A 19,025-nucleotide genomic window follows, 5' to 3' on the forward strand; every position below is an offset into this window, starting at 1 on the left:
ATGTCCTTCAAGGATGCATCTGCAGTCATAACATATGGGTAGAATACCATAGCCAAACTGGGGGAGGAGGCACTAAGATAATGATGGTGTAGTTAAGATCCCTTGTAAAACTGCAGTTGCAAAACCTGCTCGGGATCTGGAGTATAAAGGAAAATTGTAATGCTTGGCAAATGTATGCACGGAGCGCCAAGTAGCAGCTTCTAAAATGTCTTTGGTAGCCACTCCTCGTAGGAAAGCTGTAGTGGTGGCTGTAGCTCCTGTGGAGTGAGGCCTGATATTTTCAGGAGTTGTCTTTCCATGAAATGAGTAGCAGAATCGAATGCAATTTCCTATCCATTTTGAGATTGTCTGTTTTGAAATTGCTTTTCCTTGCATTCCTGTTACATATGCTACCAGAAGCTGGTCAGTTTTTCTGCTGGCCTTAGTTCTGTCCAGATAGTAGCGCAGTTGTCTGTGTACATCCAAGGTGTGTAGTAGTTTTTCCCCCCTGTTCTGTGGGTTAGGGAAGAATGTAGGTAAATGAATAGCTTGGTTCAAGGATACCCTGGATACCACCTTTGGAATAAAAGTAGGATTGGTTCTCAGAGACACTCTATCCTGGTGAAAGATAAGGAAAGGCTGCACTGCCATTAATGCCTGTAACTTGGATACCCTTCTTGCTGAAGTGATTGCTAGCAGGAAGGCAGTTTTCCAAGATAAGAACTGTAAGTCTGCTGTTGCTGCTGGTTCAAAAGGGAGAAGTGTTAATTTTTCTAGCACAAAATTGAGATCCCATGCAGGCAGAGGTGGTTTCCTTGGAGGTTTTACATTTTTGATCCCTCTCAAAAATTGTCTGAGGAGAGGATGAGAGAAGACAGGAGGATCCATGTTGTACTCTGCTGAAATTGCTGATGCATGAATCTTAATGGAAGAGTAGGAAAGGCCATTGTGGAACAGTTCTGCTAAGTATTCTAGGATGTGTGCTAGGTTTGCCAGTGTGACATTTGTTCCCTTCGCTGCACTCCAAATGAGGAATCTCTTCCATTTGGCTGAATATGTTTTCCTTGTGGAGGGTCTGCGAGCCTCCAGGATAATGTCCTTAACCCTCTGAGATAAAACAGGGTGGTTTTGTTTTATGCAATTTTCCAAGCAGTTAGCTGCAGCGTTTTTAAGTTTGGATGCAGGGTCTTGTAGTTGTTCTGCGTTAGAAGTAAAGGGCATAGAAGTAGAGGCCATGAGTTCATCCGAGACATGCTTCTCAGTAGCGGGTACCAATGCTGCCTTGGCCAGTCTGGAGCTATCAGAATTACCTTTGGCTGTTCCTCTCTGATCTTCAGTAGAACTTTGTACATCAATGGGAGAGGTGGAAAGGCATATACTGTCAGGGCCTTCCAGCTGAAAGAAAGGGAGTCCACCCTCCAGGCTTGTGGGTGGTATACTCTTGAGCAGAATTTCTTCAGTTGGTGGTTGAGTGGGGAGGCGAACAGGTCTATCTCTGGCATTCCCCATTTCTTTGTTATGGTTTTGAAGATGTCTGGATGCAGCATCCATTCGTGAGCATCCGTGGTAGTTCTGCTTAAGCTGTCTGCTAGTGAATTCTCTTTTCCTGGTACGAATCTGGCCTGCAGTTGGATGTTGAGATTCAGGCCTAAGTTCCACAGGTCCATTGCCATCCGGCATAGGGGGTATGAATGTGTGCCTCCCTGTTTGTTGATGTACCACATGACTGCGGTATTGTCCGTCCTTATCAGCAGGTGTCCTTGCTGGAGGAATGATTTGAATGCCTCAATTGCATGCTTCACTGCCAGCATCTCCTTTAGATTTATGTATAGATTCAGCTGGTCTTGGGACCATAGGCCTTGGATACACTTGTCTTCCATGTGTGCCCCCCAGCCTAGGTCTGAGGCGTCCGTGGTGATGGTCTGCCTTGGATGTGGTTTGTGGAAAGGCAATCCTCTGTTGATCTGGCAGGCCTGAGCCCACCACAGGAATTCTTTTTTCAGGCATGGAATGATTGGTATCAGGGCTTCTAGACTGTGTCTGTGTTGAGACCATACATTCCTTAGGTACCATTGTAATTTTCTCATATGCAGCCTGGCATATGGGATCAAGATTATGCAGGATGCCATGTAACCCAGGGCCTGCAGGACTTTCCTTGCAGTAAGCTGAGTTTGTCTTGTTAATGCCATGAAGTAGACTGGTAGTTGCTTTTGTTTTTCTTCTGTGAGAAAAGCCATCTGAGTTATTGTGTCCAGTTCTGCACCCAAAAATGTTATCCTTTGGGATGGCACTAGTCCTGACTTTTGTATGTTGACTGTGTATCCCAAGGCTTGCAGCAGTTGTATGACATAGGCCAAATCCTTTATTATTTTTGTCTTGTTGTCCGCTTGTATTAGGCAGTCGTCCAGGTATGGGTAGATTTGAATTCCCTGAAGCCTGCAATGTGCAATTACTGATGCCAGGCATTTCGTGAATACTCTGGGCACAGTAGATAAGCCAAAGGGCAATGCTGAGAATTGATAATGCTCTGATCCTGCAAGAAATCTGAGGTGTCTTCTGCAATCTGGTCGTATAGGGACGTGCAGGCATGCCTCCTTGAGATCTAGAGTCACCAGCCAAGACTCCTTGCCCAACATGGGAAGAAGTTGCTGTAGGGTCAGCATCTTGAATTTTGGAACAATGAGATATGTGTTCAGTGCGGACAAGTCGAGAATAGGCCTCCATTGATTTTCTTTTCTTGGTACAAGGAATAGTCTGGAGTAAAATCCTTGGCCTTGTTCCATAGATGGTACCTTTTCTATTGCTCTCATCCTTAGTAAGCTGATGATTTGTTTTAGAGCCTCTGATTTCTGGCTTGGTGGAAGGTTTGGCATTCCTCTCTTTTTTGGTAGAGTGTGGAAGTGAAACCTGTAGCCTTTGTCTATTGTTTGCAAAGTCCATTTGTCTCCTGTAATGCAATGCCAGTTTTTGAAAATAAAGCTAGCTTTCCGCCCAAGGGTGCTTCCAGTTGTTCCCTGGTAGGCGGAATCAGAGCCAAGTCATTGTGTCTGTCCTGTGGAAGTGGTTGCAGTCGCAGCTGTGGCGGCACTTCTCTGGTTGGCAGGTTGCCACTGACGAACCCTGTAGGCACCCCTTGATTGACCTCTGCCTCTTGGGCGTCTATTTCTGCCTCTCTGTGCTCTGGAGGTGTCTGGAAAGGACCAATTCTTTGAAGGCCAATTTCTGCTGAACCTCGGAGGTTGGACCTGCAGAAAATCCTTGACTGTTTGGACAGATTTTGCTTTTTCTTCCACTTTCTTTAGAACCTCCTGTGCAGGGGAGCCAAATAAACTTTGTTTCTCCATAGGGGCATCTAGGAGCTTAGACTTAACATGGTCTGGCAAGGATTGTTCTTTTAGCCAGGCATGCCTTCGAATCACTGCTCCAGTCATAGCTGATCTAAATGAAGCCTCCAGTGCATCATAGCCACATTTTAAGAAATGATTACTGACCTGCTGAGAGTTGTGTACCAAATCCTGAAGGGACTTACGGTCTAAAGGTTCAGGAGAGGACAGCTTTTTATTCAGCTGATCTAACAAAAATTCCTGGTACTGTATCATGTGAAATTGACAGTTTAAAGCCATGGCAGAAAGAGTAGCAGATGTATAAACCTTTTTACCCCATCTCTCTATTGCTCTTGATTCTCTTTCAGAGGGAAGGGGGTTTTTGGCAGAGGCAGCTGCAACACCCTTAGGGCCCTGAGAAATGGTTTCTGGGTCTGCAGCATGGGCCTTATACAAGTGGAAGTGAGAATCCGGGACCCTGTAATATCTGTCAGGTTTGGCAGGGGCCGGGGGGAGAGAATCAGGGGCAGAACTTGCATCATTGTATGCATCATCAACAACTGATAGTACAGGTGGTATGGCTAAAGGCCTATGCTGTGGTAAGTGTAAAAAAGTTCTTAGCCTTTTCCTAGAATCAGAAAAATCCTGACCCTGCCATTGGAAGTGTTCCCTCATAGGGTGTAGAGTTTCCCCAAATGAAAATTCTTCTGGAGGGGAGGCAGAAGGAATGGAGTCTTCTGCATCAGAATCCTCATAAGGTGAGTATGGTCTTTCCTGATGGTCAGATAAATCTGAACCATCCGAGGAATAGTCAGAGGAGAGAGGTTCAGGGGGTTCAGTCCTAGGCCTCTTTTCAGGAGGGGGTTGTGAGGCCCTGTCTGGGTGAGGTTGGGATCCCCTGATCAGAGAAATAAGGTCCTCAGCAAGGCTGAGAATCTGAGAACTTGAGGTAGGTCTGTGAGAGGGAGCTTTTTGTAGGTAAGGCCTTGGAAAGTTTAGCTGCTTTAGCCCTGGAGAAGGCCTTGATAGACATAGAAGCAGGGGGTCTAGCTGCCCCACGTGCAGGAGTAGAGATGTCCAACGGAATGGTGTCGGACAAATCTTGTGTGCCTGCTTCATCAGTAGGAATTTCTGTAGCCGACTCAGCCGGGGCCTGTGTGGCCTCGGTTGTCGGAGGCATGCTTTCGGCCGAAGGGAGAACCGAGGTCTCGGTTTCAGCCGAAACCGAGACACTCACGGTAGGCCTAACCGTGGTTTCAGCCGAAACCGCAGGCCGTGAGTGTCGGTCCTTTTCCTTGCGTTTTTAGCTAAATGTGTAGTCGGAGTTTCCGGCGGCATTTTATATGCAAAAGCGAGCCAAAAACTCTTCAGCAAACTCCGACCGGCGTCTAAGTGTTCGTCGGTTGAAGGAAGCACAGGCTAAACAAGCTGATACGTCGTGGTCTGGGCCTAAGCAAGGAAGGCAGTAAGAGTGGAAATCCTTATGAGGTATTTGTTTCCCACAAGTTAAACAATTATTTACTTTGTCTGACATCGGCTGAGGCAAGAAAGAGTCCCCAACGGGGTACTTAGCTTTTAGAAGTCTTGGTAGCTGAAATCTCTGGATCTGACTGACCGGCACTTGCGAACAGCTTCTGCTTCGGGCACCGCGCGGCAAGAAAGACTGAGGAAAATGGCGTCGGCTGATGCCTTTATACCCCAGGAGCTATGACGTCGGGTGAAGTGCGACATCAGCCGAGGCCAGACCCAGACTTTGGAATCCGGCCGACTGAAGGGCTGCCTGAGGCAGGACAACCCATATGTTATGACTGCAGATGCATCCTTGAAGGACATCATAAAGGTCCTACCAAACACCCTGACATTGGGTGATTTCAATTACCCAAACATTAGCTGGGAGAACTACTCATGTACAAACCTCCCTTGCCAAACATTTCCTAGAATTTATAAATTCAAACGCCCTATATCAACTGGTCAACACCCCCACCAGAGGTGACAACATATTGGACCTGGTCATCACCAACAAGGGAGACTGGTGTTCCACACCGAAGTCAACCCCTCTCTGGTTAGATCTGACCATAAACTAATCATTCTGGATATACACATTCCGCCACCACCCCCGGTCAAAGAAACCACCGTGAAAAACTGTTCAAAAGCAAACTTCACATTACTTATGACTGAGGTGGGAAGGGCTTCGAAGAAATCTGATGCTTCTCACTAGGAATGGTGCAGGCATGCCTCCTTGAGATCTAGAGTCACCAGCCAAGACTCCTTGCCCAACATGGGAAGAAGTTGCTGTAGGGTCAGCATCTTGAATTTTGGAACAATGAGATATGTGTTCAGTGCGGTCAGGTCGAGAATAGGCCTCCATTGATTTTCTTTTCTTGGTACAAGGAATAGTCTGGAGTAAAATCCTTGCCCTTGTTCCATAGATGGTACCTTTTCTATTGCTCTCATCCTTAGTAAGCTGATGATTTGTTTTAGAGCCTCTGATTTCTGGCTTGGTGGAAGGTTTGGCATTCCTCTCTTTTTTGGTAGAGTGTGGAAGTGAAACCTGTAGCCTTTGTCTATTGTTTGCAAAGTCCATTTGTCTCCTGTAATGCAATGCCAGTTTTTTGAAAATAAAGCTAGCTTTCCGCCCAAGGGTGCTTCCAGTTGTTCCCTGGTAGGCGGAATCAGAGCCAAGTCATTGTGTCTGTCCTGTGGAAGTGGTTGCAGTCGCAGCTGTGGCGGCACTTCTCTGGTTGGCAGGTTGCCACTGACGACCCCTGTAGGCACCCCTTGATTGACCTCTGCCTCTTGCCGCCTATTTCTGCCTCTCTGTGCTCTGGAGGTGTCTGGAAAGGACCAATTCTTTGAAGGCCAATTTCTGCTGAACCTCGGAGGTTGGACCTGCAGAAAATCCTTGACTGTTTGGACAGATTTTGCTTTTCTTCCACTTTCTTTAGAACCTCCTGTGCAGGAGAGCCAAATAAACTTTGTTTCTCCATAGGGGCATCTAGGAGTTTAGACTTAACATGGTCTGGCAAGGATTGTTCTTTTAGACAGGCATGCCTTCGAATCACTGCTCCAGTCATAGCTGATCTAAATGAAGCCTCCAGTGCATCATAGCCACATTTTAAGAAATGATTACTGACCTGCTGAGAGTTGTGTACCAAATCCTGAAGGGACTTACGGTCTAAAGGTTCAGGAGAGGACAGCTTTTTATTCAGCTGATCTAACAAAAATTCCTGGTACTGTATCATGTGAAATTGACAGTTTAAAGCCCTGGCAGAAACAGTAGCAGATGTATAAACCTTTTTACCCCATCTCTCTAATGCTATTGATTCTCTTTCAGAGGGTAGGGGGTTTTTGGCAGAGGCAGCTGCAACACCTTTAGGGCCCTGAGAAATGGTTTCTGGGTCTGCAGCATGGGCCTTATACAAGTGGAAGTGAGAATCCGGGACCCTGTAGTATCTGTCAGGTTTAGCAGGGGCCGGGGGAAGAGAATCAGGGGCAGTACTGGCATCATTGTATGCATCATCAACAACTGATAGTACAGGAGGTATGGCTAAAGGCCTATGCTGTGGTAAGTGTAAAAAAGTCCTTAGCCTTTTCCTAGAATCAGAAAAATCCTGACCCTGCCATTGGAAGTGTTCCCTCATTGAGTGTAGAGTTTCCCCAAATGAAAATTCTTCTGGAGGGAGGCAGAAGGAATGGAGTCTTCTGCATCAGAATCCTCATAAGGTGAGTATGGTCCTTCCTGATGGTCAGATAAATCTGAACCATCCGAGGAATAGTCAGAGGAGAGAGGTTCAGGGGTTCAGTCCCAGGCCTCTTTTCAGGAGGGGTTGTGAGGCCCTGTCTGGGTGAGGTTGGGATCCCCTGATCAGAGAATAAGGTCCTCAGCAAGGCTGAGAATCTGAGAACTTGAGGTAGGTCTGTGAGAGGGAGCTTTTGTAGGTAAGGCCTTGGAAAGTTTAGCTGCTTTAGCCCTGGAGAAGGCCTTGATAGACATAGAAGCAGGGGGTCTAGCTGCCCCACGTGCAGGAGTAGAGATGTCCAACGGAATGGTGTCGGACAAATCTTGTGTGCCTGCTTCTTCAGTAGGAATTTCTGTAGCCGACTCAGCCGGGGCCTGTGTGGCCTCGGTTGTCGGAGGCATGCTTTCGGCCGAAGGGAGAACCGAGGTCTCGGTTTCAGCCGAAACCGAGACACTCGCGGTAGGCCTAACCGTGGTTTCAGCCGAAACCGCGGGCCATGAGTGTCGGTCCTTTTCCTTGCGTTTTTTAGCTAAATGTGTAGTCGGAGTTTCCGACGGCATTTTATATGCAAAAGCGGAGCCAAAAAACTCTTCAGCAAACTCCGACCGACGTCTAAGTGTCCGTCGGTTGAAGGAAGCACAGGCTAAACAAGCTGATACGTCGTGGTCTGGGCCTAAGCAAGGAAGGCAGTAAGAGTGGAAATCCTTATGAGGTATTTGTTTCCCACAAGTTAAGCAATTATTTACTTTGTCTGACATCGGCTGAGGCAAGAAAGAGTCCCCAACGGGGTACTTAGCTTTTTTAGAAGTCTTCGGTAGCTGAAATCTCTGGATCTGACCGACTTGCGAACAGCTTCTGCTTGGCACCGCGGCAAGAAAGACTGAGGAAAATGGCGCCGGCTGATGCCTTTATACCCCAGGAGCTATGACGTCGGGTGAAGTGCGACATCAGCCGAGGCCAGACCCAGACTTTGGAATCCGGCCGACCGAAGGGCTGCCTGAGGCAGGACAACCCATATGTTATGACTGCAGATGCATCCTTGAAGGACATCATAAAGGTCCTACCAAACACCCTGACATTGGGTGATTTCAATTACCCAAACATTAGCTGGGAGAACTACTCATGTACAAACCTCCCTTGCCCAACATTTCCTAGAATTTATAAATTCAAACGCCCTATATCAACTGGTCAACACCCCCACCAGAGGTGACAACATATTGGACCTGGTCATCACCAACAAGGGAGACCGGTGTTCCACACCGAAGTCAACCCCTCTCTGGTTAGATCTGACCATAAACTAATCACTCTGGATATACACATTCCGCCACCACCCCCGGTCAAAGAAACCACCGTGAAAAACTGTTCAAAAGCAAACTTCACATTACTTATGACTGAGGTGGGAAGTTTCAAAGCCCCCATGCTAAAGGATAACGTTGTCCAAGCTGCAAAATCCTTTACTAATGCACTCTACAGGCACCTACAAAAATGCATGGATCGTGCTAACCCAAGCAAAACCAAAACTCACTCCTCCAAGAAAAGGAAACCAGTCTGGTGGACCCCTGCCATCAACAAGCTATACAATAGGAGAAGGAAACTAGTACAGAAAAGAGTAAAATCCCAAGAAGGGAAGACATCCCTGATGAGCATCAGCAAGAAACTACATTGCTTCATAAAATCATCCAAGGCTAGCTTCGAAAGAAAAATTGCCACAGACTCCAAAGACAACCACAAGGCATTATTTAGCTATGCCAAGAATCTAAGTGGCAATTCTCAGATGTGCTCAGAGTTAGTGCAGAATGGCACAAAATACACTGAACCGACCGATATAGCCAACATCCTGGCAGACAGGCTCAGTGCAAACCTCACCCCCCCTCTCACCCCCAAAAGGGCCCATAACTATACCAAAATAATGTAGTGCCTCTGAAATCACAGACACTCAGGTTAAAACAGCCTTGTCCAAAGCCAAAAACACAGCATCAATGGGACCGGATGGTGTCCCAGGCTGAGTCCTACATGAGCTCAAAAATGAACTAATCCCTCATCTAAACACACCGTTTAAACTCAGCCTCTCCACAGGCTACGTGCTCACAGAGTGGCGCACAGCAACGGCTATTCCGCTCCACAAAGGGGGAGCCACAACAGACCCTGGGAACTATCGCCCTATAAGCCTGACTAGCTTGGTCTGCAAAGCCATGGAGCGCATCATCATGGATCTCATTAACAGAGACATTGGGAACCTCCAAATACTGGACCCTACCCAGTTTGGCTTTGTTAAGGGCAGAACATGCCTCCTAAGCTTGGTGGACTTCTTTGAGACAGTTACCAAAGCTATAGATGAGGGAAAGGTGGTCCACACAGCCTACCTAGACCTCATAAAGGCCTTCGACACAATTCCCCATTCAGGTATTATAGACAAGCTCACCAGCCAGAACATAAACTCCTACGTCATGAGATGGGTTGTCAAATGGCTCACGGACAGAACCTATATGGTAAGAGTTGCGGAAGCTAGGTCTGACTCTAAACCAGTTGCAAGTGGCGTTCCCCAGGGCTCAGTCCTAGGACCCCTCCTGTTCGGCATATATTTCTCAGAGGTACAGGCAAGCACAGGAGGACTATGGCTGACCAAGTTCGCAGACGACTGCAAACTAGGGGCTATAATTGACTCTCCAGCTGACACAGATATCCTCCAAAATGGTCTCCCTGAGACAGATACCTGGTGTCAAAACCATGGCCTCAAGCTAAATGCCAAAAAGTACATAGTCATCCCTTTGGAAAAACAAAGTAACCACAAACTACCACATAGTTGGTAGCCCCCTAAATACGGAAGATGTAATAAGGAATCTGGGGACTCAAGTAGATAGTAACCTCTCCTTTGATAATCACATTGCCAAAGTGGTTAAAAAATCCTTCTATGTGGCCCACCTAATCACAAAAGGGTTTGCATCCAGATCAAAAAAGAGGTCATTGGGCCCATCTATGCATCACTCATTAGACCCATCATAGAGTAAAACGCCCCATTTGGGATGTACCTTACAAGACATCTGCAACAACTGGAAAGACCACAGAAGTACCTCACCAAGAGGATCACTGGCCTCAAGCAGATGCCCTATGCAGCTCAACTGAAGAAACTCCAGCTGTACTCGGTTGCATACCGCCTACTCAGAGGTGATCTCTGCCCGACATACAAAGCCATGTCCAACCCAGAATTGTTGGACATGTTCCACCTAAAGAAAACCATACCCCCTTGAGCCACACACTCTAGGGATCTAAACCTCACCACAGCAATAAATAGGACGTGCTGGAGGGATATACTCCTGTCCCAGAGACTTCCCATGCTCTGGAACAAGATTCCAATTTACATTAGGCAGAGCTCCTTGCTAACCCAAGAGAAACCTTGACGAGTGGATGGGAAATAGAAGGTTTACCCCAGGGATCACTTCAATGGCTCTGCTGGACAGAGGCACAGGGAATTAATCTAAGGGGGTGGTGAAAGCCAACACATTCCGGCTAGGCTTATAAAATGCCTTTGGGCAGATAGCCTAGTACCTACCTATGAACCTATATTACACACACACACACACACACACACACACACACACACACACACACACACACACACACACAGACGGATTAGTTACAAAACAGACCCCATTCCAGATATCTACACCAAGTTTTAAAAAGACCAGATTCTAAACAATGCAGAACTAGCTTAAAACTAAAATAATGAATAGAACCATAAATCAAAGAAAATGTATACATTTACAATAATAAAATACATTACAATAAAAAAAAAATTAAAATAAAATAGATAACTGACACTGCTTCTGAACTAGGAATTCCAACCTAAGACACAGGTCAAGTGGGTAGAATGGGAAGCTACTTAGTACAGTTTAGACTGGCAGTCCTATAAACATGACTACCTAGCCAATTCCTAGTGCAGACACCTGTCAAGAAAGGGACCGATGAAGAGTACCTGGAAACTGCACCCTTATCTCAAGCTCCATTTTGTGAGGGTTGCCTCCAAAGAACATGACTGAGGATGGTCTCCAAAAAACTTGGACGTGGAACTAATTAAGAAAGAAACTGTGATGCCATGGGAAAAAACTGACTTAAAATGGGATGTCTGCACTTTTCCCCTAGTTCACACTAACAAATCAGTAAGCCACATTTAGGCTTGGCAAAGTCTACAGAAGACAGTGCAATGTGAAACTGAAGGGACAAATGTATTTGGTCTCTTATTTTATATGCAGAAAAACTTAAGTTCAACTGTCTTGGAAAAACCAGCCAGCAACTGCATGATGAAACGTAGGAAATGTTCATTTAGAAAAGATTTAACTGGTTCCTTGCAACTGCTGCTAGGAGTTAATGATAAAATGTGAAATCCTTTACTTACTTCCAGCTGGTATTGGTTGTGAATGTGTAAGAAAAAAATATCTGAGTTAATACCCAGTTCCTGTAAGAAAGAAATAAGTTGATACCTTTGAGATTAATCAAGTATACTAGTAAGTTTTGCTTTAGGCCTTGCTGTGGAAGCATCTATGTAAACTGTGTTCTGTTGCTGCATGTACTGTTTGCTACTGACTTGAAAATTAAGGCTTCAGTACTTTCAGTCAGCAAGGCTAATTATCTAGTACAAATGATAGTTTTCTTTTTAAGTATTCCATCTGTACAATTAATTATTTTTTCCTGTTCTTTCTGGAAATGTACATACCTCTGCACATTTAACTTGGCATTAGCATTTTTGTTTACCTTCTTTATTTTCTGAGCAAAGTTTTTTAATTCACTTTAAAGAGCTTGTGGCTGTTATTTCTGTACTTTTCATCTGCATAGGAGCGTACTAAATTATCAATGGAAGTTAGGCTGCTAGTTTCCGCCTCTAATTGGGCAGACTGCTCTGCACAGTATCCATTTTTGTTGTTTATTATTATGTGGATATAGAACAAGATAGCTGGAGGGTCCATAGCCACATCTGCCAGGACAAAAGTTGTAGAGAACTGGAACATTTTAACAGCCTTGCCTGTAAATTGTGGGCATGTGTGAGAAAAAGTAATGATTTGTTTGAACGACAATTTACACGGAGTAAAGGTCACTGAAGACCGTTATATTCACAGAGAAAGTGAAAAGAACCTAGGATGCTAAGCCAAAGCCTAGCTCAGTAAGTAGAGTGTATTCCTACTCTTGATGTGGATGTTGGAAACAAATACTCAGGAAAGTACTGCATATTCCTTTTATGGTCTTGAAGCCTTGTTAAGAACATCTTTTCCACTTTAAACTGCTTGTTGCCTGCAGTGCGACTCAAGAGGCCATCCATCTAGCTGCCCCTTGTACCATCTTACTCACAACTGTTAAACCTTACCCTACCCCTAACCAGTACATTACTAAACCCCCCCTTTCCCTCTTTCCCTATTACATTGGAGAAAAAACAGTACACAAAACATAGTGTAATGTATCAAAGAAGAAAAAAAGAAAAATGTGATATTTTCATGTTACACACCTCTCCAGTCTTGTCATAATGAGGTGCAGCAGGAATAATTTCCTCTCTGGCAAATTTTCTAGCTGTAGCTTGGAACTCCTTTTGTTGATCGTTCAGTTCTGCAAACACAGAATATCACAATAAGTTATCTTCTCTTAGACTTACAGCACAGGACTACAATCCTGAGGAGTACACAAAATTATAAAATACTTTCCTGCAATGATAAAGAATATGCCATGCAAAACTGTCATGTCTACAATGTAATGCTTCTATATCATCACACTACAAGAGAGCGGCATAAGTTTTAAGTCACATTTAAAATTAACAGATGAGGCATCATTAAGACAGCAAATCAAAGGCATGGAACAAGTTTTGAACAATGGCCAGAAGATGTAAACCACCCAGCACCGCAATATAGAGAAATAGCTCTTGCCCTTCCTAGAATTATGCCACAAGCTTACACATCAGCAAAGCAGTGTGTGACTTGGCTGAAGCCCCATTTAGAATAACAGTCACACAGGACAAAAAATAAATAAATATATATATATATATATATATATATATATATATATATATATATATATACACACACATACACATATATATACACACATACACATATATATATATATATATACATATATATATTAGTATTTCATTTTTTAACTTGGTAAATGCAGTTATGCAGCTATTCAACTATGGGTTAACCTTAAAACCTGCAACTAAAAAACGGTATTCCACAAAAGACTGTCTCAAAAACAAAACATAGCACTGAAAATGCCAACACAAGGTAATGTTGCAAAAATGAGGCACCTATTAAACTGAATATGAGCAGGACATAAAGCCTGTATGACATAATGGTTCTAAAATAAAATTAGGAGAAAACAAAAAAAATGGAAGTGACGGCAAAAGCATCAACTAGTATTGGAAGCAAAAACTGAGATGGACAAACTAAACAAAGGAACAAGACCCTGAATGACTAGGGGATATGGAGGCAGTTCGCTAAAAGGAAAATGGGATGGTATCCTCCAGAAAACACAAACGAGGGTCCTTTTAATGTCTATACAAGACCACAAAAGTAATCTGGAAGAAAGTATGCCATTTTGTTATCAACACAAACAGTATGACAGGATAAATTTATTTCAGAAAGATGCAAAACAATGTATCCAGAAAAAACAATAAGCCAGTTCTGTGTTTATGAATGGAGAGTAAGCAACAACATTGACATAGCTTTATCAATTCGGTTGACATTTGTGTACTAGCACAGTTTAATTTAATTTTACAAATGGATAAAATATCATATATACAAAAGAAAACAATATTTATAACCTGGCAAATACAAGGGGAGTACACAGGGCATGAGTACAATCAAGTGAATTCTCCCAAGTCATACATGTTGTAGGTGGGACAGAACAAACCCGTTAACCTGGAAAAGAAAATGCTACAACAATAAAGCAAGAACAAGGAAAACGTATGCCTGCTTGTTTAAGAGAAAACTATTTCCATGAATGAGCATTTGTAGAAGAAGGAAAGATTTATAAAACTAAGGGCTAGCATTCAGTAAACCTTTCAAGACATGTATTATGTTAGAAGACATGAGAGGTTTTGAAGAAAAGAGGAGGGAAGAAAGAACAGAAATGGACAGGGGATGATGTTTGTTAGTAAGGGAAATATGAAGGAAGAGAAATTAAATAGTGAGATTTGAGGAGAGGATATAAGACAATACTGTGGGCAATTTAAAAGACTTGGCAGTAAGCAATATGAAAAAGCAATACAGTGAGGCCAGCTTTAGGAGGGCAACAACAATGGTACAAGGCCTTCACAAGAGGCCATATAAAGGCACAGCTAAACAAGTATACCAACTTTGGTGAGTGCTAGTGGGGGACAGCAAGTTCTGCAATCCTTAATTGCATTAACGCATGCATTCTTTCTGAGCTCTTTCTTCCCAGACCTGCACTAACAGGACAACCTAAATAACAAAAACAGAAAGAAACACTGAACATTAATGTACCTCAACATAAGCAGAGACCCAAAGGAGCACTACAGAAAAGGTGTCCATGAATGGGATGCAGTGAATAGTTCAATGAAGCTAAAGAAGGAAGTTTTTATTTTTTATTTTCTCCCCACAGGAATGCAATTTACAGGCCACATACAAAATGTTGCTATCGCTTTAGAATTTATAAACACCTTTACTTACAACTTTTACATAGAAGTTATATCAATATGAGGTATAAATTCAGTATGCTATATATCCATTTTTTGAGAGTATGGAGAAATTCAGTTACAAGGTAAGCAGGGACTGCAGCTTACTCAAGAGGTAGGTAAACCTGCTTTTATGACTGCAGAATAAAGTAATGCAGTCACAACTTGAAGGGGGAGGGTAACGTGCAGACCACTGCTCACATGTGAATACAGCAATGAGATCGGATATGAAAGCCAAGAGGAAGTATCATCAAAGAAACATGTGTTTAGTGTGTTTAAGAGTTGATCCCCACTGCAGAATTTACCACAAAAGTGAATGGAGTACTATTAGACTGCAGTGAATTCAAGAAGAGAGGGGCAACACTGATGACAATCACTTACCTCTGTGGAGAAGAGGGTCAATGCATTAAAAACAGACATGTTTAGAGCAATGTCTGACAGTTATGGTGCAAGAGTATGAAGCAAAGTATACTCCAGCTTGTGTTGTACACATCATATTTTAATGGAATGTAGCAGTTCACAGATTTTGCAAACTCTTAAAACACACACACACACACACACACACACACACACACACACACACACACACACACACACACACACACACACAGGAAACAGGCTCTTGGTCTTCTACATAAAGAAAACAAACATTTCTTGAACCAGATGCTTAGTAAAAATTGTAGAATATTCCCTTTGAAAATGCTTACTTAAATATGTCACCTCCATGAGAGGTGTTCTACCTGGCTGAATTTTTGGAAAAGGACAAATGTTTAAAAATTGATGATGCTGTGCATTTTACCAAAGTTATATCCATGTCCTTCTTGTCCAGCTTTTGCTTTAGAGGAAGCAGCACTATGGGACTGCAGACGTAGCCCTGCCCTTGCTCCAACTCTCAGCACCTGCTTTAGAAAAAGACAAATTTTAAATCTTATTCTGATCACATGCCTACAGTAACCTGCAAAGTATCACAAAATGTAGTGAATACAGTGTTATCATTATGTGCTTGCTGCCTAATACAGAAAGCAGCAATGTATTACCATGGGATTATTGAAATGTCAACAAGAAGACGCATGCAACAATAAGAACTGTGGTAATGAAGGCACCAGCAATGCAATGCAATAATTAATAAAAGGCACAGGACACCTGAAAGAGTAGGATGTATGTACAATACCTAAACAATCTGCGGTGATGGCCTTCTGCTATTTCACCTTTTGGAGTTTCTGGGTGTTTAAGTAGTCAGCAAAGTTTTCTTTCAGGTGCCCATGTGCCCAAGTGAAGGCATGTCTCTTAGCAGACTCACTCTTCACATGATCCAAAATGTAGTCGCTCAGTTTCTTGCTAATGTTTTCTGTCTGTAACCACCTGTAATCTCTAATCACCACCCATCATCTCTTTAGTATTCTGCAAGATCTAGCTCGTTTTAATACAATATGTAAACTCTGTTTCGGTCTGCTAATTTCCAGTCATGCATCTTAATAACTCGCTGTAATGTTCACTCTCTGCTGACTTATTTGTACTACATATCTCACTTGTCAAGCGCCACAGACAGCCTGGCAGAAAACAGGCACACGTCTCTAAGAAAATAAGCACTCAGTATCCTTCTGTTTTAAATCACTTCTCCAGAAACAGAAGCCACGTAAGCTTTTGTTGGTCAAAATACTTATCTTTTTTTCTTATAAGGTGCAACTGTGCCACTCCTGTTCTCTCCAGCAGAAATGACAAGTTATGCCTATCTCAGGAAACTAACAATATTAAGGATTCTGGTCAGTGTAGGATGTTTTTACCTCCTAAATGACATTTAGAACACAAGTGACTTACTTCTTGCTGTTATTGTGTCTTTCGGCTTTTCCCAGTTAGGGGTCGCCACAGCGAAACTCCGGTCTGCTAATGATTGGTAGTTGATTTTTACGTGCCTTGTTACCAGCCCTGATGCACAACCTTCAACGAAGGTACGCCCATCACGCAGGTCTCCACGCAGAAGACGCTCTAACTGAGAATCGAACAGAACAGCGTCTTATTGTAAGGCGACAACGCTACCGCAGCAAAGTGCCTTACTACTGTTCTTTTTTTAAAACAAATGTAGAAATTTGGAAACATCCTTTATTAAGCAGGATAAGGTAACAAAAACCTCTTCAGTACACTTACAATACAAAATAAAAAATAAAGTCACCACAGTCAAACTGCAGTAGGGTAATTTTTAACAGGAGATAAAAGCTTACAATACAGCATTTATGTCCACATTCAAGAGTTTTTTTTCTCTTACTTTGATGGGGTACTCAACAACTTTTTTATACATGGTATATTCAAACAGACAAAACAGCATATGAAGTTAGGTAGATAAGTTAAATTGTATAATAGCATGAAAAGTGTCTCAAAAAAGGCACCTACCACAATGGTACAGGCAGCCCACTTTACAAGTCTTACAAAAACAGTGCAGCATGGTATGCTCGCCAATGAGAGGATAATGGAGTTAAAATCTAGTATTTCCAGGTTTGTACTATGGCTAAATCAAAACTGCATGCCTCGGGAAGGGGATGAAGGAAGGTAGAGGACAGAATGCAGCAGGGTAACAGAATGCCAATGTCCAGAAAAGCATACAAGCAGATGTGCAAAGAATAACATCTTTACTTTTATTATTTATGAGAAAAACACTGAATAAGCCTTAAAACTTGCATGTTAACATAAATAGGAATAAAAGACCAAACAATGCAGAAAATAAAGTTAAGAAAAAATATATATTTATAGAAAAAATATATACTTAGCACAGTAATACGGCAAACATACATTAACAACCATAGTACATTAATATAACACACAAAGATCATCCATCTAATTAAAAATGCAAATAAAAACAAAAGATTTTATATGAAACACTGTCATGTCTACCCTTAAAATAGTATGCATCCAAGCATACAAGCAGATGTGCAAAGAATAACATCTTTACTTTTATTATTTATGAGAAAAACACTGAATAAGCCTTAAAACTTGCATGTTAACATAAATAGGAATAAAAGACCAAACAATGCAGAAAATAAAGTTAAGAAAAAATATATACTTAGCACAGTAATACGGCAAATATACATTAACCATAGTATATTAAAATAACACACAAAGATCATCCATCTAATTAAAAATGCAAATAAAAACAAAAGATTTTATATGAAACGCTGTCATATCTACCCTTAAAATAGTATGCATCCACCTGGCATAGTCATTAGCTTAACCAGCCTAATGACATTAAAATCCATTTTCAAATACATTACACAGAAATAAAAGGAGAATTCTCATAAGGCCATAACAGATTAAAATCTCACCATATGGATAACAAGCAGGTAGTGTGTTGCTATGTTCTGACACGTCCAAATGCTAGTACAAAGCACAGCTCTATAACTTGGCCAACTCTTGACAAACCACACTTCACTTAGCACATTTAGAATATAGTTAATGTTGCACAAGAAAAAAAAAAAAAAAAACTACTTACAAAAACATAAACCAAGATCACAAATGACAATCATCTGACATGGAGTAAGCTACTACCCATAGCCTCATCAGGCACAAAGCAACTTAATATCCATCCATCCAGCTACCCACAACCCTTTTTTCCCATTTTTACAAATGGAGTAGGGGTGTCACTTCAACAGTGAATCATCTAGAGCCAAGGTTTACACCACCGGGTGGCTATTTCCCCCACAGTAGTTCTTTCACACCATACTCGTATACACACTCGCACACACACTTGCGTCTATGCCAATTTAGAGTGTTCAATCCACTTACTCTATGCCTTTGGAATGTAGGAAGACACTACAGCTCCAGGAAAATACCCATGCGAACACAGGGAACACATGCAGACTCCAGACAGAAGCCCCCCCAACAAGAATCGAACCGGGGAACCTCTTGCTCTGAGGCGACAGCACTATCCACTGTGCCACTGTGCAGCCCACCCCACTGTGACACCCAACTCAATATATTAAAAATAAATGGACTACCCACTAAAATCTTCAGACTTTCATTTGACAGCAATCTGAAAAAGATTTGGTTAGACAGTTTGCCCACTATAATGACAAGAGAGTAAAACAGAAAAAAAAACAGTCAACCACAGCTTGCCATGGGATTACACCTACATAAATCTCATGAAGAACACTAAAGCTACATGTGAGGCAGAAAATACAATGGCAAACAATTCCTAGTTTCTTATAATGAAAAGAACATTGCAACTATCTCTGTTTTTTCCCCAATACAAAATCTTAACAGTAGCCAGAACACAAGTGCTGCTACCTGCTTTATACTTCCTAGTAGACAAGTACTGCT

At 42.6% G+C, this 19,025-nt stretch overlaps 1 protein-coding gene across 3 annotated transcripts in view; it reads right to left on the bottom strand.

Annotated features, from left to right (window-relative positions):
- The window catches only part of ACADM (acyl-CoA dehydrogenase medium chain), a 633,245-nt gene that overhangs the window by 504,123 nt on the left and 110,097 nt on the right, over positions 1 to 19,025 (bottom strand). Inside the window, exons 2-3 of one of the 3 annotated variants that reach the window (XM_044085786.1) lie at positions 15,517 to 15,616; positions 12,537 to 12,634 (exon numbers count right to left, since the gene is read on the bottom strand). In XM_044085786.1, coding sequence (XP_043941721.1) covers positions 12,537 to 12,634; positions 15,517 to 15,616 — 198 coding nt within the window. Of the gene's footprint in view, positions 1 to 12,536; positions 12,635 to 15,424; positions 15,459 to 15,516; positions 15,620 to 19,025 lie in introns of those variants that run through there. The other 2 variants (XM_044085785.1, XM_044085787.1) reach the window with 2 other exon arrangements.

This window comes from Protopterus annectens, chromosome 10.part0 (genome assembly GCF_019279795.1).
Source record: "Protopterus annectens isolate FY-2018-M chromosome 10.part0, PAN1.0, whole genome shotgun sequence".
NCBI lineage: Eukaryota > Metazoa > Chordata > Ceratodontiformes > Protopteridae > Protopterus > Protopterus annectens.